Below are 23454 nucleotides of genomic sequence, written 5' to 3' on the forward strand. Positions count from 1 at the left end.
CAAACCCCACACTGGGAAACAAGGGGTTAAGGGACTATTTTGGGCTCAGCCACCCCAGCCCCACCATATCTGCAGCAAATGCTCCAGCTGCTGGAGGAATTAAAAGACAGGGAATTAGCTCATTTGGGTGGCAGAGCTGGAGGTGAGCAGATCTGCAGCCTACAGCTCCAGCAGAGCAGAGCAGAGCAGAGGAAAGCCTAAAAACTCTGCCCAGAGGGGCCTTCCCTGAGGGAAGGGAGGACCCACCCCGGAGAGGGAAGTATCCAGTGGATATGGGTGACCTCCTCTTACTCCTTTTGGTTTGGATTTCCCCATCAGGGGAAAGCCTGGACTAAGCTGACCCCAGGGGGGTGGATGAGAGGAAGAGACCCAGGGTTGACAGCCGTAAGCAGCCTTGGTTGCCAGACTGCCAGTAGCCCAAAGGGCCCTGGGTCAGAGCTCAGTGGAGTGGGAGGGCCCGGGCTCCCCTCCCACAATCCCCTTGACTGGCAGGAGCTGCAGCCATGACCACTAGGCCACGCTCCCCACGAGAGGGCCATTACAGTTGCCAACAGTAATATTTTGTAACTGAGAGGAGGGTCAGGACCCATGGTGTAAAATCCAGTGTGTATGACTCCACCGATGCTGAGATCTCGTGGTAGGGCACATAGCTAAAGGACCTGATCTGCTCTCATCTCTAGTTCTCCATGAGCGGTCACTTGCCTCAGGCCAATAGAACTGCACCAGCGAGAACAGAATCGGGCCCAAGAACGGTGTATAATGCCTGCTACCTCGTGGGGGTGCTGTAGGAATGTTATGAACCAATGGGAGATCCCTGAATGGAAGGCAGAATAGCATGCAAATGGCAGCCTGGTGCAGGGCTGGCTGCCAGCTGCATTGTTGTCCTTGTTCTGTCCGTGTCTGCATGCAATCCGCCAGGGCGTCTGCACGGAGACGGGGGCCAGGAGGGGAAGGCAGGAGCCCCAGGGGCAGCGGGATTGCAGAAAGTGGTTTCCATTCCTTTTTTTAAAAAATTGCCTTTATTGCAGCAGTCGGAGACCACATGCCACGGAACCAGGAATAAATACAGAATCCACCAGCTTCTGAAGAAGGAAAAACCACAGCGCTGGCACAGCACGCAGGCAGAAGGTGGAAGTGCGCCCAGCAGGCACTGGAGTCACCTGGATGGTGTAGCCAGGAAGGGCCAACTCCTGCCAGGCACTGAGCTTGACTTGCAGGATCGTAGCGTGTGGGTGCACTACCCTGCGACACTCCATCCTGCCAGGCTACAGGACGCTGCCCCCCACCACACCAGCTCTCTCCCTGCAGCTCCTGTCCATACCACGGGATTTCTCAGTGATGTCAACAGCAGCCTCCTTACCAAGAGGCTGAACCTGCTCAGATGAGTCACCTTATGGGGCTACACCCCTTAGGACTCCCTACACAGAGAAGGAGCTTTCAGGATTCGGCCCCAAAGTGGGATGGGGCTGAGTTTCAGCGACTCCCTCCAAATAGTTTCCTCAGCCTGGTCTGCAAGCTGGACCCGTTTTCCCAGCAAGAACTGGGCCAGGATGGGGCAGACACCACGTGTCACCAGTGACATTGGGTTTTGCTCCCCTACATCCACCAGGCTGTGTGCAGTGTACGCAGAGGGGGGAGTAGCTCTCCGGGAGGTGGGGGAGTCTGCAGCCAGGGTGGCCAGCTGCTGCCTTGGAGTTGGGCTTTCTGCCCTCCTGGTAGGATGAAGTGTTGCTCATCAGCTACCTCCAGTGGAAGCCATGAAATGGGGGAGCATCATTCTCCCCCTGTCTGTCACCAAGTGAGCCACCATACCAGGCCACTCACTGAACAGAAAGTCTCCAGGGAGCTGGTGGCTGACATGACATGGCCCCAGAAGGGGCAAGAAGCAAACAACCCTGCATGGGATCCAGCTCACGGGGCCTGAGTCCAGTCACAACATCTCGTGTCCTCTGGCTCTTGAGTCCTTATGGTGGGTGGCTCATGTGTCCCAGCTGGATCTCAGGAAGGGGAGAACGGGTTCTTCCTACAACCAGAGCAATCCCTGTCCACACCCTTCTCCCCTCAATGCAGAGCAGATGTGCCCAAGACAGCGAGGTGCCAGGCTGCTGCCCACGTTTTACTCAGACCAGACCCCCTGACATATCCCAAGTTCATTCGTTTACAAAGTAACATGTTCAGCCTGGAGGCCCCAGAGCCAAGAAACACCAGTGGGGAACACCCTGTTTGTCTCTCCAAACGCCTGCAGACACTGGCTCCTTGCTGCTCACAAAACCTGGACTTTGCAGGCCTGTTGCCATGTGAAATTCACCACACACCAGACTGGAGCCACACGTGTGTGGGGCTGCCACTCTACCCGTCATGTTGCCACATGGTCTCTGCACCCATTGCCCATGGGCCTCCTGGCTGCCAACCAGACACTACCATGGCGCTATTGCCCACAGAGGCACCACATCAAGTCCAAGGCCCCTGTGCTGCCATTGGTTTCTTGGTGCAGGGAGGGGTGGGGTTTGATGACATCCACTGCCAGCTATGGACTTCTCCCTTGGGGCACCCAGCCTGGGTCTGGGGAAGGTGGCAGGGCCCAGAACCAGGAATCAGCTGTAACTGCAGATTGTGATGCTCTTGCTCTGTTGTCAGGTGCTTTGAGATCAGTGATTATAGAGTGGAAAGTCTCATCAGCCTCCTGCCCTTCACGAAGCCCTGGTGTGCAGGGCCCCACCTGCCTCCTCGGGGGTCTATTTCACTGCCTCAGGGTTCTCACTGTTATGGAACCGATTCCCAAGGGCCTGTCACAAACACACTCCTGCTGAAGCCACAGAGCCTTTGACCTGAGTAAGGGCGTCAGGCTAGCACCAGATGGGCCCTAGGCAGCCTCAAGAGAATTACCTCAATGTTCAGCTTTGTACCTGCTCCCCACCATTGTGCGTAACTCCCCAGTGCCCTGCGAGGATCTCCACAGACACGGCCCGGCTTTGACTTCTGTCCAGATCTCTGTCCTTCAACCCCTTGCCACAGCCCCAAGGCAAATATGCTGGCTCCATGCCTCCCGGTGGCAGGACATCCCCCAGCTAGCCTCCTTGCTGCTCTGGGTGCAGACCAGCGACCCTGGCTCCGGGGCCAGCTACGGGCTTAGCGCCAGCTGGGCGAGGTGCTACCACTAACCGACTGCAATGTGAGGCCTATGTCTTCAGTCCTAGCAGCTGCTTTTGGGTGCCTGGTATGAGCCCCTTTTGGCCTGTTCTCTGAGGTTCTAGCTAGTGTTGGTGGGCACCGGTGGTGCTGGCTCAGTGCCCCTAGATATCAGGCCCAAAGGGCCCCCCAAAACAGAAGCCCTCGTTAGGAAAGTCTGGGCCTCAGCCTTTTGTTAGCTGACTCGATCCAGATTCCCGGCCAAGGTCCCCCCCCACCTGTATGCATTGGAGTGTTTCCAGTCCCACTTGGCTGCTGGGCCATGCAGGAGCTGATCGCGCTGACTGTGTTGGCCACCTGGGTCACATGCTCTAGCTTCTGCCCCCTGCTTGGGTGCCCAACTCATTAACGAGGAGCCCAGCCCATCATGCTTCCTGTTACAGGCCTTTGGAGGACACAGTGTTTGGGGCTGAAGCCCGTGAAAGTGCCAGAACTGACTGCGGCTCTGCGCAGAGACCCTGTCGGGCTGAATGCTCCTCAGGCGATCCCGGCCCCACCCACGGCAGGGGTACTTGCCAAGGCTGCCGCCTTCTGGCTGCCTCTGTACTGCTAGCAGAGCCTGGAAAAACGCCATTGCCCAGGGTAGTGTGTGAGCACGTCGCTCACAGTGCCTGTATGACAGGCTGCCCTGAGCTGAGCACGGTCCCAGCATCTATCTGCCCCCCACTGCAACTTGAGACCATTGCTCCTTGTTCTGTCATCTGGTACCACTGAGAACAGTCTAGATCCATCCTCTTTGGAACCCCCTTTCAGGTAGTTGAAAGCAGCTAACAAATCCCCCCTCATTCTTCTCTTCTGCAGACTAAACAATCCCAGTTCCCTCAGCCTCTCCTCATAAGTCATGTGCTCCAGCCCCCTAATCATTTTTGTTGCCCTCCTCTGGACTCTTTCCAATTTTTCCACATCCTTCTTGTAGTGTGGGGCCCAAAACTGGACACAGTACTCCAGATGAGGCCTCACCAATGTCGAATAGAGGGGAATGATCACGTCCCTCGATCTGCTGGTAATGCCCCTACTTATACAGCCCAAAATGCCGTTAGCCTTCTTGGCAACAAGGGCACACTGTCGACTCACATCCAGCTTCTTGTCCACTGTAACCCCTAGGTCCTTTTCTGCAGAACTGCTGCCTAGCCATTCGGTCCCTAGTCTGTAGCAGTGCATGGGATCCTTCCGTCCTAGAGTGCAGGACTCTGCACTTGTCCTTGTTGAACCTCATCAGGTTTCTTTTGGCCCAGTCCTCTAATTTGTCTAGGTCCCTCTGTATCCTATCCCTACCCTCCAGTGTATCTACCACGCCTCCCAGTTTAGTGTCATCTGCAAACTTGCTGAGGGTGCAATCCACGCCATCCTCCAGACCATTAATGATCCTTGGGCCCCTGAATGCCAACGTAACACATACTAGGAGCAGATGCTGCCAGGTCACTAGCCCTGTGGAGGATGGTTCATGCTCTGTCCCCAGGAGCAAACCCAGCTGGGAGCTCACAGGTGAGCTGAGATACCACACAGCAGTTCAGCAGCAGCTCTGCAAGGTGCCCTGATCTCTGCTCCATGCCAGCACAGGGTCCAGTCTGCATCCATCCTGGCAGAGTGGCCATGGCGATGCCGGGATCATGCCAGGGATAGCCAGCTGTATGTCCATACTCAGCCCGGATCCTTGGGTTAGTCTGGAAACTGACGCAGACAGGGAGGCAGGAATGCTGCATCCTCGCACACTGAAATACCAACAGTGCCACAACCCCCCTGCCCCAGCCCTGCACCCTCCCACACCCGGATAATGCCAGGAGGTCTGAGCTAGGAACAGCACAGCCCCGGAGCCCTGCAGGAAGGGGTAGGTGGGAACTGTCTGAGCAGGGACTCTCGATCAGCCTGCCGGCCAGGAGGGAGCTGGACGGCTCCAGGCTCCCTTCCCTGCTCCCTCCTAGATCCGGACGGTGTTGATGCGGAGTGGCTGTACGTTCTTGCCATTGGCGTGGCTCTGGCCAGGACTAAAGTACGAGCAGAGCTTGCCGGGGAACTTCTCCCGGAAGGTGTACAGCCACGACATGTCATCAGCGTTGTAGAAGATCAGGAGCCCTTTGTCATAGTCCAAGAAGACACCTACTTTCTCCAGCTTGCTCTTAACATTGAGCCGGGTCCAGGGCTCGGTGCAGGCGCTGTACTGGTTGCCGTCGTGCATGACGATGCAGTAAAAGCCGCGGCTGGGCTGGATCTGAATGCTCCCCTTGCGGGTGACAGCCTCATGCGCCAGCCCGATCATCCACTGGGTCTTCTCCGAGACGATGACCTCCCAGTAGTGCACGCCGCTGCCGAAGGCCTCTGAGCCCAGCACCGACACCTCCACGTCAAAGCGCTTGGGTGACTCCTGCAGCGGCTGCGGGTGCAAGTTGCCGTAGGCCACGATGGTGCAGTCATCCGAGAGGATGAGGCGCTGGTGAGCTGTGACAGGGTCCAGCGTGAGGGCTGCTGGCACTGGGAAAGCAAAGGAGGGACAGGAAGGGGCTCAGAAGCTAGCCACACCTCCACACGGCTAGTCAATTACAGGCAAAGCACTGGATTATGTAAAGGGAATGTAAATGCCCCCAAAATAGGGGCCTGCAAGTACCCACCCAGCTACCCCTCACAGACAACACTGAGCAATGATCCACAGGGACACCAGAGGGCACTGTGCTGAGGCACGTGTGATGGGGTCAGTCAGGTGGCTGGGCAGCCAGCCCCCTGTAACTCCCCATCTGCCCCTGTGCTGCATGCAGGGACTGGCCCCACAGGCCGGGAAAGCTGTTGGAGGGACCTTCTTGGGACCCTGGAGCATGGGAGAGGCCGCAGAGCTAGCCTCTAACCGGCCCCCGGGACTCAGCTGCATTTAAAATCACACCTGTGACACTGCTTAGCAATCCCTTTGGCACTGAGGCTTCCTTTAGGAGGAGGAAGATGCAAAGAGCTAGGGAGTGCTCTTATCAGAGTGCAGACCACATGCACAAATGCGCCAGGGCCTCGGAGATGGGGGCTGATGCTTTGGGGTCTTTCTGGGGGACCCCCTCCCCCTCTGTCCCGAGAGCTCCCCCAGTGGTGGGAGTTAGAGACACAGATCAATGCCCTGGGTGAGCTGCTCTGGGGTGGGCTAACAAACACACCAACCAGGTGTGTCGCAGCGCATGGCTCTGCTGGGCTCCCAGCTCGAGATGTATCAGGCTAGCTCTGACTGAGCGAGCACGCTAAAAACAGACAGGTAGCCACGGCGGCACCAGGGGCCGGCCGCCCCACGAGACCCTAGGTGCAGATGCAGGGTGGCTAACGCTCCCCCGCCTGTGCAGCTGTGGCTGCAGCTCGATCAAAGCTAGTGTGGATACATCTGGAAATTACACCCCAGCGCCAGTGCAGATGTAGCCTCCGTGTGTGATGCCCCAGCACAAGCAGCAGCTTCCTTGGTGTCTGTAGCAGGATCCCCCCAGCGAGCTACAGAGGGTGACAGCCCTTGCCCCCACCCGGCCTCAAGGAATCTTTGATGAGGGTGGGTCTATGGATACAGGGGAATAGGGGAGAGTGGAGCCAGGAGGCCCGAGGGGGCAGGAATCTTGCTGCAAGGGGGAGTAGGGCACTGGAGAGCAGCTCAGAGGTGCCGCAGGAGAAGGTGGGGCGGCTGGAGGGAAGCACCAGAGCTCCCTGCCTGCTCCATCTAACAGACCTCCTGGGGTTTGGCAGAGGAGCCCCACGCTGCTCGGAACCACGGGGCAGGGTACAAGGCCAGCTCCAGGCTGGCTGGGGCAGTACATGCATGGGGCGCCTTGCTGGGGGCCCCAGGATCCAGAGAGACTGGCTCCCTCACAAGCTTTGGACAAGCAGTTCTCTTTTCCCATTGCCCAGCCCACCCCAGTGAGGGGGTTCCTGGGGGGAAAGGCCCACAGCCTCCTCCATGGAAGCTCAGGTTCCCAGTGCTCACTGATGTCCCATGCTGGGCTTGGCAGAGCTGATGCTGCCTAGTGATATTAATTAACACCATCGGTAACTTCCCATTCATCAGCGAAAGGCTGGTGCCAGGCACTCGAGCTCAGTGAGGGGAGCCAGGCACGGTGATTTCATCCCTCTCCTTTCTCTTGGTTTTGCTGCAGAGTGGTAAATTCCACCCCCTCACACGCGCTTTTGGAATGGTGAGGGATGCTTCCATGATTAGACAGTCATAATTCAGGAAGCCCTTGTCCAAGTCGCTTCAAAATTTATAGACAAATTTGACCATGGCCCCAGGTCTAACTCACCAATTCTGAGGCCAATCTGACTTATTTTGTGGATGGAGGAGGGACAGGGGGAGAAAACTTGGTCTAAAAGGGAAACCCACAGTCACAATGGGTGGGCACCACTCGGAATCTGGCTCTTTGCAACCCAGATCCCGCCAGCCCGTCAAAGGAGCTAGTCCCCACGGAGGCTGCAGGGAGCGTGACAGCTGCTGAGCAGAGTGCAGAGACAGGCGGGTTTGGAGCAGTGGCAGAGCTGGCACAGTGCCATTGCACTTGACAGACCTTACGGCCAGGAGGGACAGAGGGTGAGGCCTGAATAAGCAAGAGCAGAAAGGCCAGCAGGCCTGGAGCAAGCTCTCGTACAGGTCCGTGTCTCAGCAGAACAGCTCGATGTCCCAGAGGACAGATCGGCTAATTAATAAACATCAGTTGTGAATGTCTGTATTAGGCACGGAGCTCAGTGGCAAGAAACCCAGCTAGAAATGGAATTAACCCCCACCTCCCTGGATTAACCCTCCCTCCCCAGCCTGCCCCCAGGGCCCTGCCTCCCCCAGCTGGTCTCCAGGCCAGCTCCAGCTGGGGCCATATCCTTGCACTGCAAGCCCCCATGCTCCCGTTACCACAGCAGTGGAAGAAGCCCTGCAGAGAGGGCCTTTGTCAGCCTCTGATGTGTTCTCCCTTCTCCCAGGAACAGGAGCTGGTGTCTGGGCTGCACACTAGGACACGCTTGGCCCTGGCTGGGGGAACAGCAGCAGCGGGGGGGAGGGAGGAAGAGCAAAGGAGAACAGATTGAAAGGGGCAGGGGGAGAAAGGGAGTGGAGCAGGAGAGCTCCCCGATGCTGCACTGCCACAGCAGGGGACGGGAGGGGACCCCATGTCATCACACCTACAGCTGCTGCTTTCCTTTAATGAGGCCATGTGCCTGGCAGGAAGGTCCCACGTGGGGGAGGCTGTTCCCCTGTTTGAAGGAGCGATGGGCCCCTTGCTGTGAGCTAAGCCCTGGTGCAGCAGCTTCCGAGCTGGGCCCGGAGGAGCCGAGCTCCCACGACCCCCAGGGGAGTGGAGAGCTCTCAGGGGCTCCCCTAGGAGCTGGGGCTCTGTATGGCCAGCACTGATTCCCCACGAATGCCTTTGAAGCTGGCCGGTAGAGGGAGTGAGAGGGGAAGTCAGTCCCATGGCCCACTCAGGGCTTGGCTGCTTTGCAAGGGGCAGATTGCATCACCAGAGACTGGTGCGTAGGCTGTGGTCCCCGTCCCTGCAGGATCTCAGGGCCCCCCAGATACAGAGTGTTCTCCCCAAGGCACTCTCACCCCCACTGCAGTCAATGGGCGCTTTGTTGCCTCGGCGCTCAGCCTTCTGCCCATTCGGATTTTGCATGGGTCATGGAGCAGCCACATGCAACTACTGGCTGGGGGGGGGGTTGAACCAGTGACCTGGAGGCAAAGAGTTCTGTCCCCTCACCAGTCTGCCCCTTGCAGGTCTCTAAAGTAGAAGCCCCCAGCACTCCCGCAGAGCCCGAGAACAGGAGAAACATCAAACCACGCAACCGGAGCCCCTTTGACAGAGACGCATCACGGACATGCCAGGCGCTGGATCCCAGGCACTGCTGTCAGACAGCCTCCTGCTGCTCGCCCCCAGCACATGTGCTGAGTCCTGCAGCCCTGCGACTCCCAGTTCAGAATCTGGCCCTACATGCCGGGTATTCCTGCCAGCGTCAGACCACAATGCCCTGAGGAGGCCGCCGGGGCCGCCTGTCTGCAGTTTAATCCCCCCAGCACACAGGCTGGGCCCAGCAGGCTGTATCTACCTAGCTAAGGCGACTCTTCCCACATGGCAGGCTTTGCAGGGAGGCTGAGCGTCGCCGCCCTCAGGCCAGTAGACTTGTGGGTGCTCAGCACTTCTGATAATCACGCCAGAGGCCCTGGCTGCCACATTATGCCAGGAAAGGCCTATAGTACGTTAGAGGGCGCAGGCCGCCCTCCCTGGGCTGGGGAACCTTACCCGGATGGATGTCCTGGAAGAGCGATTTCCAGATCGTGTACTGCAGGGGGCCCATGTATTTGGAGGTAGGAAAGTCTTCATAGGTGAGGTTTGTTTCATGGATCTTTCCCTTGAGCCTGGTTGGAGAGTCAAGCTGGTTAGCACGGAGCCCCTGCAGTTCCCCTACCGCAATGTGGGGTTTGCTGGGGAGGAAGGGGAGAGGTTACAGGGGTAGGGGGTCAATTGAGTGAGGGCCTGGACTAGAGGTAGGAGCTCTGCCCATGCCTCTCTTGCTGGGCAGCGGGTCTCAGGGCATAGGGCACTGCCTCTCGTGTCACAGCCACATGGGCCCTGGGGTACATACACCATGGGAGCACTGAGTGAGGCCAGCCGGTGTGCACTCCCTGGCAGTGCCCCGTTGGTGCCAGGGTGGGTATGGGGAGATGCTCTGGACTAGGAAGGTCCACCCTTGCATGGGTGTGGGGCTAAGCAGGCCTTCAGGATGGACAGGGACTAGGAATGGATGAGAGGGAGCAACAATAGGAAGGTCTTTGTCCTGCACTGGGCTGGGCTGGGTGGCTAAAGAGGAAAGAGCCATTGTCCAGGGAGATGGACTGAGGCAGTGCTGGGCTGCAAAGACCATATGCACCTCTCCGAGAGCCAGGCGACGCCCCCCCGCCCCTCCCCCCCGTAGCCCTCCGAGAGCCAGGCGACGCCCCCCCCCCCCCCCCCCCCCGTACCTCTCCGAGAGCGAGGCGATGCCTGCCAGGAAGGCGTGCCTGTCCACCTCAGCCAGCCGCTCCTGCAGGATCTGGCTGCCCTCCTGCACTTTGCGCAGCTGCTGGCTATAGCGCTGGATCTTCTGCTCGATGTCGGTCAGAGTCCTGGCGGTGTCAGCCTCCAGCTCCTCCAGCATGGCCTTTTGGCGCTCGCGCAGGAGTCGGTGCAGCCGCTCAAAGGCCTCCCCAATGGTGGCTCGCAGGCTCTTGGCAGAGGACTGCACAGGACAGACAAGCAGAGAAGAGTCACACACCACCCTCACTACTTCCCAGACAGCTCCACCCGTACGCTGGTTAGCGGCAGGATTCCCAGCAAGGCTAGCTTTCCCCTCAGCTCTGCCAGTGCCCCCCATGCCTCACCCACAGCCCACCCGGCCCTGAGCTCCCCACGCCCAGCTCTGCCAGTGCCCCCCATGCCTCTCCCACAGCCCGCCCAGCCCTGAGCTTCCCACACCCAGCTCTGCCAGTGCCCCCCCATGCCTCACCCACAGCCCGCCCAGCCCTGAGCTCCCCACACCCAGCTCTGCCAGTGCCCCCATGCCTCACCCACGGCCCGTCCGGCCCTGAGCTCCCCACACCCAGCTCTGCCAGTGCCCCCATGCCTCACCCACGGCCCTGAGCTCCCCACACCCAGCTCTGCCAGTGCCCCCATGCCTCACCCACGGCCCGTCCGGCCCTGAGCTCCCCACGCCCAGCTCTGCCAGTGCCCCCCATGCCTCACCCACAGCCCGTCCGGCCCTGAGCTCCCCACACCCAGCTCTGCCAGTGCCCCCATGCCTCACCCACAGCCCATTCGGCCCTGAGCTCCCCACACCCAGCTCTGCCAGTGCCCCCCATGCCTCACCCACGGCCCGTCCGGCCCTGAGCTCCCCACACCCAGCTCTGCCAGTGACCCCCATTCCTCACCCATGGCACGTCCGGCCCTGAGCTCCCCACACCCAGCTCTGCCAGTGCCCCCCATGCCTCACCCACAGCCCACCCAGCCCTGAGCTCCCCACGCCCAGCTCTGCCAGTGCCTCCCATTCCTCACCCACGGCCTGTCCGGCTCTGAGCTCCCCACACCCAGCTCTGCCAGTGCCCCCCATGCCTCACCCACGGCCCGCCCGGCCCTGAGCTCCCCACGCCCAGCTCTGCCAGTGCCTCCCATTCCTCACCCACGGCCCGCCCGGCCCTGAGCTCCCCACACCCAGCTCTGCCAGTGCCCCCCATGCCTCACCCACGGCCCTGAGCTCCCCACACCCAGCTCTGCCAGTGCCCCCCATGCCTCACCCACAGCCCGTCCGGCCCTGAGCTCCCCACACCCAGCTCTGCCAGTGCCCCCATGCCTCACCCACGGCCCGTCCGGCCCTGAGCTCCCCACACCCAGCTCTGCCAGTGCCCCTTGCTCTATATGTGCAGCCCTTCCACTCTCCTTTCAGGGCTCATCTCTCTCATTCTGAATTAGAAGTGCACTGCAGACTGGCTGGTTTCTGAAAGCTCTGCCCCAGGACTCGACGATCACCGTGATCCCCTGGCCGTGGAATCTATGAATCATCTCTACAGGTTTGCTGAGACCCCTTCTCCAGACCTGCGTCCCCAGAACTATTCCAGCCCTGGGCTCCCCAAGCACCTCCCTGCTCTGACCATTACTCCCTCACTATAGCAGCCAGCCCTGCTCTCTGGCTCTGCCAGGCACTGACACTGCCCCCAGCGCCTTCATGGCACTGCACAGTCACTCTGCGAGGCCGGTCAGTATTACAGCCGGGGAGCTGGTCACCTGAGGTCAGTGACAGAGCCGGGACTGCAGCCCCTGGTACCTCGCCCCACACTTGACTCATCTCTCCTCCCTACAGCACCCAGCACCGCTGACCTTCCCCCTCCCCCCCAGTTGCTTGCCTGTGGAAAGAACGTTAAGGATATTTAACAGCACCTTCACTGCCATTAAATCTCAGCTTCCCCTTCACCATACACCACTCCACGCCCCACTCCTGAGTGCTGCCTCGGCCTGCCTCCCACGCCCCATGGGACACTTTGCCCCAGGATCCACTGTAAGAATCACACTGCTACTGCAAACCCTGTTAATGAGATTTTTTCCCCCCCAAGGGACACAGTCGGCTTGAAATCTAGTCAGTTTAAAAACGGGAGGCTCAGGTGTGTCTGCCTCCATCCCCTTTTTACAATCACATTTCCCTATTGTTTAAAAAAAATGATTCTCTCCCCTGACACTGTCAAAATATCCTTGCAGAATGGGGGGATGGGTGGACTGACTTACTGAGCAACCGAGAGTCCTATGGCACCTTTAAGACTAATAGATGTATTGGAGCATAAGCTTTCGTGGGTGAATGCCCACTTCGTCGGATGCATGCATCCAACGAAGTGGGCATCTCTGTTGCTTTTTACAGATCCAGACTAACACGGCTACCCCTTTGATACTTGACTTACTGAGGACACCCAGGAGAAGCAGTGAAAGAGAAAGTGGGGAACCGACTATCCACAAAGGGGACATGTTTTCCAAAGAGCTGTTCCCATTTAGGATGCTCAGGGACTCGGCACACTGGGTGCAGGGCACTTTTGCCAACGCAGCCATAAGTGTCAGAATGGGGGCTGCTGGAAGCAAAGCGCTTGTGCAAACACAGATCTTATCCAATGGGAGCTGAGGTCTCTGGAACATCTGGCCCCAGCTGTAAGGGCTGAGCCTGGGGCTCTTTTGAAAATCTGACCCTGCAGGAATTCTAATGATTTAATACTGGTATTGTGACAGCACCTGGCCAGGACCCCATGGCCCTAGTGCTGCACAAACACAGAACAAAGAGATGGCCCCTGCTCCTCAGAGCTCACAGTCAGGGCCATCCCTAGACATTTTGGTGCCCTACACAGCCCCACTTCCCACCGCCCAGTGATTGCAGGGCAGGCCCAACCCCTTCTGCAGTCCCCCGGGATGTAGCTCAGGGGAAGGGGTGGAGTGGGGGGCAGGGCTGGGGTGGAGCAGGGGCAGGGGCTTTGGGGAAGGGGTGGAACAGGGGTGGGGGCAGCTTTCCTGGCCGGCTCAGCTGGCCGGGGGATCGGGCTGGCTGCTGGAGCAGCACGCAGCTGCGTAGTTTGCGTATGGGTAAGGACAGCCCTGCTCACAGTGCAAGAGTGAGACAAGAGACAACAGAGGGATAAGACAATACTGGCCAGCACATGGGCTGTGGTCCTAGTTGCCTAACCACTACCAAGCTCTTGTAAGCATCTCAGCAAAAGAGAGTTTGGAGACCGGATGTGACTTGTAAGCACAGTGGGCACAACATTTTCAGGTAGAGCATGTTTTTTAAGTTGAGACTGTCCCTGTTAATTCAGGCCCAACATTTCGATGCAATAGAAAAGGGCTCTTAGGAAACATAATTCTGACTAGGAATAGGTTTTTGTTTTATTCTTAATTTCAGTGAAAACAAATGGCTTTTTCAGCATGGCCAACTCTTGTAATTGTATTGCAAGTCCAGTGCTATGTACAGGTTTTCTTAAAGCCCCTGCTCCTGGAATCATGTGACTAAGGCCTGGTCTACACTATGACTTTAATTCGGATTTAGCAGCGTTAAATCGAATTAACCCTGCACCCGTCCACACAACGGAGCCATTTATTTCGAAATAAAGGGCTCTTAAAATCGATTTCTGTACTCCACCCCGACGAGCGGAGTAACGCCAAAATCGATTTTGTCATTTCGAATTAGGGTTAGTGTGGCCGCAATTCGATGGTATTGGCCTCCGGGAGCTGTCCCAGAGTGCACCATTGTGACCGCTCTGGACAGCAATCTGAACTCGCATGCACTGGCCAGGTAGACAGGAAAAGCCCCAGGAAAATTTGAATTTCATTTCCTGTTTGCCCAGCGTGGAGAGCACAGGTGACCACAGATAGCTCAGCTCATCAGCACAGGTAACCATGCAGGCCGATAATCGAAAAAGAGCACCAGCATGGACCGTACGTGAAGTACTGGATCTGATCGCTATATGGGGAGAGGATTCAGTGCTAGCAGAACTTCGTTCGAAAAGACGAAATGCCAAAACTTTTGAAAAAATCTCCAAGGGCATGATGGAGAGAGGCCACAATAGGGACTCAGATCAGTGCCGCGTGAAAGTCAAGGAGCTCAGACAAGCCTATCAAAAAACAAAGGAGGCAAATGGTCGTTCCGGGTCAGAGCCGCGGACATGCCGCTTCTACGCCGAGCTGAATGCAATTCTAGGGGGGGCCGCCACCACTACCCCACCTGTGACCGTGGATTCCGGGTCGGGGATAGTCTCATCAGCTACACCTGAGGATTCTGCGGATGAGGAGGAGGAGGAGGAGGAGGAGGACGAGCTTGCAGAGAGCACCCAGCACTCCGTTCTCCCCAACGGCCAGGATCTTTTTCTCAGCCTGACTGAAGTACCCTCCCAACCCAGTATCCAAGACCATGACCCCATGGAAGGGACCTCAGGTGAGTTTACCTTTTAAAATATAAAACTTGTTTTAAAAGCAAGCGTTTTTTAATGATTACTTTGCCCTGAGGACTTGGGATGCATTCGCGGCCAGTACAGCTACTGGAAAAGTCTGTTAACGTGTCTGGGGATGGAGCGGAAATCCTCCAGGGACATCTCCATGAAGCTCTCCTGGAGGTACTCCAAAAGCCTTGCCACAAGGTTTCTGGGCAGTGCAGCCTTATTCCGTCCTCCATGGTAGGACACTTGACCACGCCATGCTTGCAGCAAGTAATCTGGTATCATTGCCTGACAAAGCCTGGCAGCGTATGGTCCCGGTGTTTGCTGGCATTCAAGCAACATCCGTTCTTTATCTTGCTGTGTAATCCTCAGGAGAGTGATATCGCTCATGGTAACCTGGTTGAAATACGGGAACTTAATTAAGGGGACAGAGGTGGCCGTTCCTACTGGGCTGTTTGCCTGTGGCTGAAAAGAAATCCTTCCCTGCAGTTAGCCAAGCGCGGGGGGGGAATTGGCCCTGAGCTTTTCGCGTTTGGCTAGCAGGGATCTTCCCTGTTACCAGCCACGCGGTGGGGGGAGGGGTACAGCGATCATCCCAGAGAATTCATGGCGGGAGGGGGGGCGGGGGGGGTTAGTTTGGTTTCTGCAGGGATCTTCCCTGATACCTGCCACGCGGTGGGGGGAGGGATAAAGCGATCATCCCAGAGAATTGGATGGGGGGGGGGGTTAGTTTGTTTTCTGCTGCTGAAGGTTAACAGGAAAACCGCAGCAGTCAACGGGCTTTGCTTGGTATGTGGGAAAGGAGGGCGCAGAAGCCGAAAGACAATGGCTTACCATGGCTGCATGCAAGCTGAATTCTGTTGCCCGGACCTGCGTTTGTGATTTCTAACACCAAAGCCACAGGCACTCAATATTAAGATGGAAAATGCGACCTTGTACTGAAATCACGTGCGCTATGTAATGTGAATAGTGTTTTTCACCGTGAAAGAGTATAAGCATTGTTCTGTAAAATGTATCATTTTAAAAACTTCTCTCCTTTTTTTCAACCCTCCCTCCAGCAGCTGCAAATTTTTCAAGCCTCCCTCCTCCGTCCCGAAGGCTATCTCAGATAAGGCGGCGTAGAAAGAGGACGCGAGACGACATGTTCACGGAAATAATGGAATCCACCCGCAATGAAAGAGCTCATTTGAATGAGTGGAAGGACACTGTATCTAAATTTAGGAAAGATGCCAGTGAACGTGAGGTCATGAGGGACGCTCGAGATGAGAGGTGGCAGTCTGCAACGCTGGGGCTGCTGCGTGAGCAAACGGACATGCTCCGGCGTCTGGTGGAGCTTCAGGAACGGCAGCAGGATGACAGAGTGCCGCTGCAGCCGCTGTATAACCTCCCTCCCCACTCACCATGTTCCATATCCCCCTCACCCAGACGTGTAAGAACGCGGGGGGGAGGCTCCGTGCACCCTCCCACTCCACCCCAGTGGACAGCCCAACCAAAAGGCTGTCATTATATTGAATTTGTTCAGTGGCCTTTTACTTCCCTCCTATCCTCCTCCCAAACCTCACCCAGATTACCTTGTTGGTTCTCTCCCTATGTTTATAATCACTTAATAAAGAATACATGATTTTTAAACGATAGTGACTTTATTTCCTTTGAAAGCAAGCTGGGGGAACGGCGAAGGTGGTTTCCTTACAGAGAATGAATGAGTCAATAAAGGGGGCGGGTTTTCATGAAGGAGAAACAAACAGAAATTTCACACTGTAGCCTGGCCAGTCATGAAACTGGTTTTCAAAGCTTCTCTGATGCACAGCGCTTCCTGGTGTGCTCTTCTAATCGCCCTGGTGTCTGGCTGCGCGTAATCAGCAGCCAGGCGATTTGCCTCAGCCTCCCACCCTGCCATAAAGGTCTCCCCCTTACTTTCACAGAGATTGTGGAGCACACAGCAAGCAGAAATAACAATGGGGAGATTTCTTTGGCTGAGGTCAGAGCGAGTCAATAGCGATCGCCAGCGACCTTTTAAACGGCCAAATGCACATTCTACCACCATTCTGCACTTGCTCAGCCTGTAGTTAAACAGCTCCTGACTCCTGTCCAGGCTGCCTGTGTATGGCTTCATGAGCCATGGCATTAAGGGGTAGGCTGGGTCCCCAAGAATAACTATTGGCATTTCAACATCCCCAACGGTTATTTTCTGGTCCGGGAAGTAAGTCCCTTGCTGCAGCCCTTTAAACAGAGCAGTGTTCCTGAAGACGCGAGCATCATGAACCCTTCCCGGCCAGCCCACGTTGATGTTGGTGAAACGTCCCTTGTGATCCACAAGTGCTTGCAGCACCATTGAAAAGTACCCCTTGTGGTTTATGTACTGGGTATCCTGGTACTCCGGTGCCAAGATAGGGATGTGGGTTCCATCTATCGCCCCACCACAGTTAGGGAATCCCATTGCAGCAAAGCCATCCACTATGACCTGCACATCTCCCAGAGTCACTAGCTTTCGTAGCAGCACCTCAGTGATTGCTTTGGCTACTTGCATCACAGCAGCCCCCACAGTAGATTTGCCCACTCCAAATTGATTCCCGACTGACCGGTAGCTGTCTGGCGTTGCAAGCTTCCACAGGGCTATTGCCACTCGCTTCTCAACTGTGAGGGCTGCTCTCATCTTGGTATTCTGGCGCTTCAGGGCAGGGGAAAGCAAGTCACAAAGTTCCAAGAAAGTGCCCTTACGCATGCGAAAGTTTCGCAGCCACTGGGAATCGTCCCACACCTGCAACACTATGCGGTCCCACCAGTCTGTGCTTGTTTCCCGGGCCCAGAATCGGCGTTCCACGGCTATAACCTGCCCCATTAACAGCATGATCTCCAAAGCACCGGGTCCCGCGGTTCGATAGAATTCCATGTCCATATCCTCATCACTCTCGCCGCCGCGCTGCCGTAGCCTGCTCCTCGCCGCCTGGTTTTGCAGGTTCTTGTTCAGCATAAACTGCACGATAAGGCGCGAGGTATTTACAATGTTCATGACTGCTGTCTTGAGCTGAGCGGGCTCCATGCTTGCCGTGGTATGGCGTCTGCACTGTTCACCCAGGAAAAAGGCGCGAAACGGTTGTCTGCCGTTGCTTCCTGGAGAGGGGGGAGGATATACCCAGAACCACCCGCGACAATGTTTTTGGCCCCATCAGGCATTGGGATCTCAACCCAGAATTCCAATGGGCGGAGGAGACTGCAGGAACTATGGGATAGCTATGGGATAGCTACCCACAGTGCAACGCTCCAGAAATCGACGCTAGCCCCGGTACATGGACGCACACCGCCGAATTAATGTGCTTAGTGTGGCTGCATACATTCGACTTTATACAATCTGTTTTCCAAATTCGAATTATATAAATTCGGATTAATCCCGTAGTGTAGACATACCCAAAGTGAGACTCTCAGCTTTCATTTAAAGGAAGTAAGGAAGGCTGACTCTGCTGCTTTAGGCTCCCTATACAGTGAACAGGGAGAGCCAGGTGCCCTAGAATGTGATCCACAAACTGGGGAAAGAAAGTCATTCCTCTGCCTAACTAACACGCAGGGCTCAGTCTGGCAGGCGTGTTCAGAGGCCGCCTGGCTCACACAAAACAGATGGAGGAGGAGAAAAGAGAGAGGCCCACCCTATAGACTTTAGCCCAGTGGTTCAAGTACTCACTCGGTCATGTCCCCCCTCAGGGAGAAGGGATCTGAACAGGGACCTGCCACCGTTCAATGAGGGCTAGGGGCTATTCTCCCTCAATTTCTCCTGTTGAAGTTGTTCCAGTTTAATTGAATAATTTAATATTATTTGGGCCAGAAAAAGCATGAGAATCATAGAAATATCAGGCTGGAAGGGACCTTGAGAAGTCATCTAGTCCAGCAACCTATGTTGAGGCAGGGCCAAGTAAACCTAGACCATCCCTGACATGGGTTTATCCAACCTGCTGTTAAAAACCTCCAGTGATGGGGATTTCACAACCCCCCTTGGAAGCCTGTTCCAGCGTTTAACTACTGTTATACTGAGAAAGTTTTGCCTAATATCTAACCTGAATCTCCCTTGCAGCAGATTAAGATCATCACTTTTTGTCCTACTTGGGGTGAACATTGAACCCTGTCCTCTTTATAAGAGCCCTTAACAGATTTGGTGACTGTTATCAGGTCCCCCCTCCGTTGTCTTTCCTCAAGACTCAACCACCCCAGTTCTTTTTTTAACTTTTCCTCCCAGGTCGGGTTTTCTAAACCATTTCTCATTCTTGTTGCTCTCCTCTGGACTCCCTCCAATTTCTCCACCTCTTTCCTGAAGGGCAGCACCCAGAACTGGACCCCGGACTCCAGCTGAGGCCTCCCCAGTGCTGAGTGGAATGGAACCATGACCTCCCATGTCTCACGACACTCCTGTTAACACACCCCACAATGATATCCGCCTTTTCACAACAGCATCACACCGTTGACTCACATTCAATTTGTGATCCACTCTAACCCCCAAATCCTTTCCAGCAGTACAACCACCTTGGCAATTATTCCCCAGTTTGTAGCTGTACATTTGATTTTTCTTTCCTAAGTCCAGTACTTTGCACTTATCTTTATTAAATTTCATCTTGTTGATTTCAGACCAACTCACCACTTTGTCAAGGTCATTTTGAATTCTAATCCTGTCCTCCAAAGTGCTGGCAACCCCTCCCAGCTTGGTGGCATCTGAAATTTTATAAGCATACTCTCTGCTCCATTATCCAATTCATTAATGAAAATATTGCATAATACCAGACTAACAACTGACCCTTGCAGGAGCCCACTATATGTGCCCCTCCCCCTAGTTTAATAGCAAACCATTGATAACTACTCTTTGAGTATGTTCTTTCAACCAGCTGTGCATCCACCTTATAGTAATCTCATCTAGGTCACAATTCCCTAGTTTACTTAAGAGAGTGTCCTGTGGGACTGTGCCAAAAATCACTAAGAACATAAGAACGGCCACACTGGGTCAGACCAAAGGTCCATCTAGCCTAGTATCCTATCTTCCGACAGTGGCCAATGCCAGGTGTCCCAGAGGGAATGAAGAGAACGGGTAATCATCAAGTGATCCATCCCCTGTCGCCCATTCCCAGCTTCTGGCAAACAGAGGCTAAGGATACCATCCCTGCCCATCCTGGCTAATAAAATTAAATTAAATTATTGGAGATATCCTATCTCCTAGAACTGGAAGGGACCTTGAAAGGTCATCAAGTCCAGCCCCCTGCCTTCACTAGCAGGACCAAGTACTGATTTTGCCCCAGATCCCTAAGTGGCCCCCTCAAGGATTGAATTCACAACCCTGGGTTTAGCAGGCCAATGCTCAAACCAGCCATTGATGGACCTATCCTCCGTGAACTTATCTAGTTCTTTTATGAACCCTGTTATAGTCTTGGCCTTCACAACATTCTCTGGCAAGGAGTTCCACAGGTTGACTGTGCGTGGTGTGAAAAAATACTTCCTTTTGTTTGTTTTAAACCTACTGCCTATTAATTTCACTTGGTGACCCCTAGTTCTTATGTTATGAGGAGTAAATAACACTTCTCTATTTACTTTCTCCACACCAGTCATGATTTTATAGACCTCTATCATATCCCCCCCTTAGTCATCTCTTTTCCAAGATGAAAAGTCCCAGTCTTATTAATCTCTCCTCATATTGCAGCTGTTCCATACCCCTAATCATTTCTGTTGCCCCGTTCTGAACCTTTTCCAATTGCAATATATCTTTTTTGAGAAGGTACGACCACATCTGCAGGCAGTATTCAAGATGTGGGCGTACCATGGATTTATATAGAGGCAATATGATATTTTCTGTCTTATTATCTATCCCTTCTTACAGATTCCCAACATTCTGTTCACTTTTTTGACTGCCGCTGCACATTGAGTGGATGTTTTCAGAGAACTATCCACAATGACTCTAAGATCTCTTTCTTGAGTGGTAATTTAGACCCCATCATTTTGTATGTATAGTTGGGATTATGTTTTCCAATGTGCATCACTTTGCATTTATCAACATTGAATTTCATCTGCCATTTTGCTGCCCAGTCACCCAGTTTTGAGCGATCCTTTTGTAGCTCTTCACAGTCTGCCTGGGACTTATCTATCTTGAGAAGTTTTGTATCATCTGCAAATTTTGCCACCTCCCTGTTTACCCCTTTTTCCAGATCATTTATGAATATGTGGAATAGGACTGGGCCCAGTACAGACCCTGGGGGACACCACTATTTACCTCTCTCCATCCTTTGTTTCCTACCTTTAAACCAGTTACTGATCCATGAGAGGACCTTCCCTCTTATCCCATGACAGCAGCGGCACAGGAGCCGGCAAACAGGGCTGCTAACAGGGGAGTTTGAGTGGGAGTCTCATTGGAGGAGGTGGAAGGGGAGGCAGGAGGGCGCGGTGTCCCGGGTGTTGTGTTCGCCCAGGTGCAGAGGGCACAGGTGAGCAGGTGGGCCCAGACAACAGCAGCCATGAGCCAAGCAGCGGGGGACACAATGCAGATGATTGCATGTGGCAGCTGCGGTATGTACATGGTCCTAGCGGGGGTGCCTGACCAGAGGTATGTCTGCATGAAGTGCCGCCTAACAGAGCTGCTGGAAGAAAAGATCCGAGGTTTGGAGATGCAGGTAGATACCCTGGTAGAGTTTAGAAGGGGGTTCGAGCAGCTAATGGAGCAAAGGCAAGGAGTGGCTGAAGGGGAATGCTCAGGGATACAGGTGGAAGCAGGGGCTAAGGTCTGTGAGGGGGGAATGTCGGGGGGAGAACAAGGGCAGTGGAAGCATGTGACCGTGAGAAGTAGGCCAAGGAAAAGGAGGGCCAGTGAAGGAGAAAGAGCTCAGGAACAGGTTTTGGTGTTTGGATAACGAGGAAGGGGTGCAGCAGGTGGTAACTGAAGGTGGGAGGGTGAGGAAGAAGAGAAGAGCGGCTAGTCCCATAGAAAGAGAGGAGGAGTTGATGGAGACAGCACCAAATCTGGGCCCCGGGAGGATACAGGATGGCATAAGGGGGATTATAAGGGAAAATAGGAACAGACAGGGGTTGCGACTAGAGGGAACAGGGGATAGATTAGTAGATCGCACTGTCACCAGGCAAAGGCAGGTTTATGTGATTGGGGACTCCTTACTGAGGAGGTTAGACAGGCCTGTGACCAGGGCGGACCCAGAGAACAGAAGGGTGTGATGTCTACCGGGCGCTAAGATACGGGATGTGGACCTGCGGTTGAAAAGGATCCTAAAAGGAGCAGGTAAGAACCCCTTGATCATCCTTCACGTAGGAACGAATGACACGGCTAGGTTCTCGCTAGAGAGAATCAAGGGAGATTATGCCAGGCTGGGGAAGACGCTTAAGGAAATCGAGGCTCAGATCATCTTCAGTGGGATTCTGCCTGTTCCTAGAGAAGGGCAGCAAAGGGCTAACAGGATTGTGATGATAAATAGTTGGCTAAGGGAGTGGTGCTATAAGGAGGGCTTTGGGATGTATGGCCACTGGGAGGCTTTCGGGGACAGACAACTGTTCTCACGGGATGGACTTCACCTAAGTAGGGAAGGAAATAGACTTCTGGGAGGGAGGCTGGCTCATCTCATCAAAAGAGCTTTAAACTAGGAATTTGGGGGAGACGGTTGGGAGATGTCCAGTTAATCTCCACGCCAGATTACAACATTGAGAAGGAGGGTGACGAGATAAGAACGGATATAGCCAGGGGGAAGAGATTGGACATAAGGAGGAGGGGGGGGATGGATACTAGACTAATAGGTCATACTGGCAGTACGGTGTCCGTACCAAATTGGATAACTAATGTGAGAGAGGCTAAACGGCATAAATTAAGATGTTTATACACCAATGCGAGAAGCCTAGGTAACAAAATGGAGGAATTGGAGCTCCTGGTCCGAGAAATGAAACCGGATATCGTAGGAATAACTGAAACGTGGTGGAACGGTGGTCATGACTGGAGTACAGGTATGGAAGGGTATGTGCTGTTTAGGAACGACCGGAACAAAGGTAAAGGTGGGGGAGTAGCATTGTATGTCAACAATGAGGTAAACTGTAAAGAAATAATAAGTGATGGAATGGATAAGACGGAGTCTGTCTGGGCAATACTCACATTGGGTAAAAAAACTACTAGAGCCTCCCCTGGGATAGTGCTTGGGGTGTGCTATAGATTGCCGGGATCTACCCTGGATATGGACAGAGAACTCTTTAATGTTTTTAGGGAAGTAAATACTAATAGGAACTGTGTAATCATGGGAGACTTTAACTTCCCGGATATAGATTGGGGAACAAATGCTAGTAACAATAATAGGGCTCAGATTTTCCTAGACGTGCTAGCTGATGAATTCCTTCATCAAGTAGTTGCTGAACCGACGAGGGGGGATGCCATTTTAGATTTGGTTTTGGTGAGTAGTGAGGACCTCGTTGAGGAAATGGTTGTAGGGGACAACCTTGGCTCGAGTGATCATGAGCTAATTCGGTTTAAACTAAATGGAAGGATTAACAGAATTAAATCAGAGACTAGGGTTTACGATTTCAAAAGGGCTAACTTTAATAAATTAAGGCAACTAGTTAGGGAAGTGGATTGAACTAACATATTTATGGATCTAAAGGCGGAAGGCGCCTGGGATTATTTCAAGTTGAAGTTGCAGGAGCTGTCAGAGGCCTGTATCCCAAGAAAGGGAAAACTGTTCGTAGGCAGGAGATTTAGACCGAGCTGGATGAGCGAGCGTCTCAGAGGGGTGATTAAGAAAAAACAGAAAGCGTACAAAGAGTGGAAGAGGGGAGGGATCAGCAAAGAAACCTACCTTATTGAGGTCAGAGCATGTAGAGATGGAGTGAGAAAG

General features: G+C 54.5%; 1 protein-coding gene across 1 annotated transcript in view; it reads right to left on the bottom strand.

The window, feature by feature from the left end:
* Positions 1-5107: 5107 nt before the first annotated feature.
* The window catches only part of TRIM62 (tripartite motif containing 62), a 44886-nt gene continuing 26539 nt past the window's right edge, over positions 5108-23454 (bottom strand). Inside the window, exons 3-5 of the mRNA XM_065421454.1 lie at positions 10139-10395; positions 9420-9535; positions 5108-5658 (exon numbers count right to left, since the gene is read on the bottom strand). Coding sequence (XP_065277526.1) covers positions 5108-5658; positions 9420-9535; positions 10139-10395 — 924 coding nt within the window. The remainder of the gene's footprint in view (positions 5659-9419; positions 9536-10138; positions 10396-23454) is intronic.

The sequence above is a fragment of the Emys orbicularis genome, chromosome 22, assembly GCF_028017835.1.
Source record: "Emys orbicularis isolate rEmyOrb1 chromosome 22, rEmyOrb1.hap1, whole genome shotgun sequence".
NCBI lineage: Eukaryota > Metazoa > Chordata > Testudines > Emydidae > Emys > Emys orbicularis.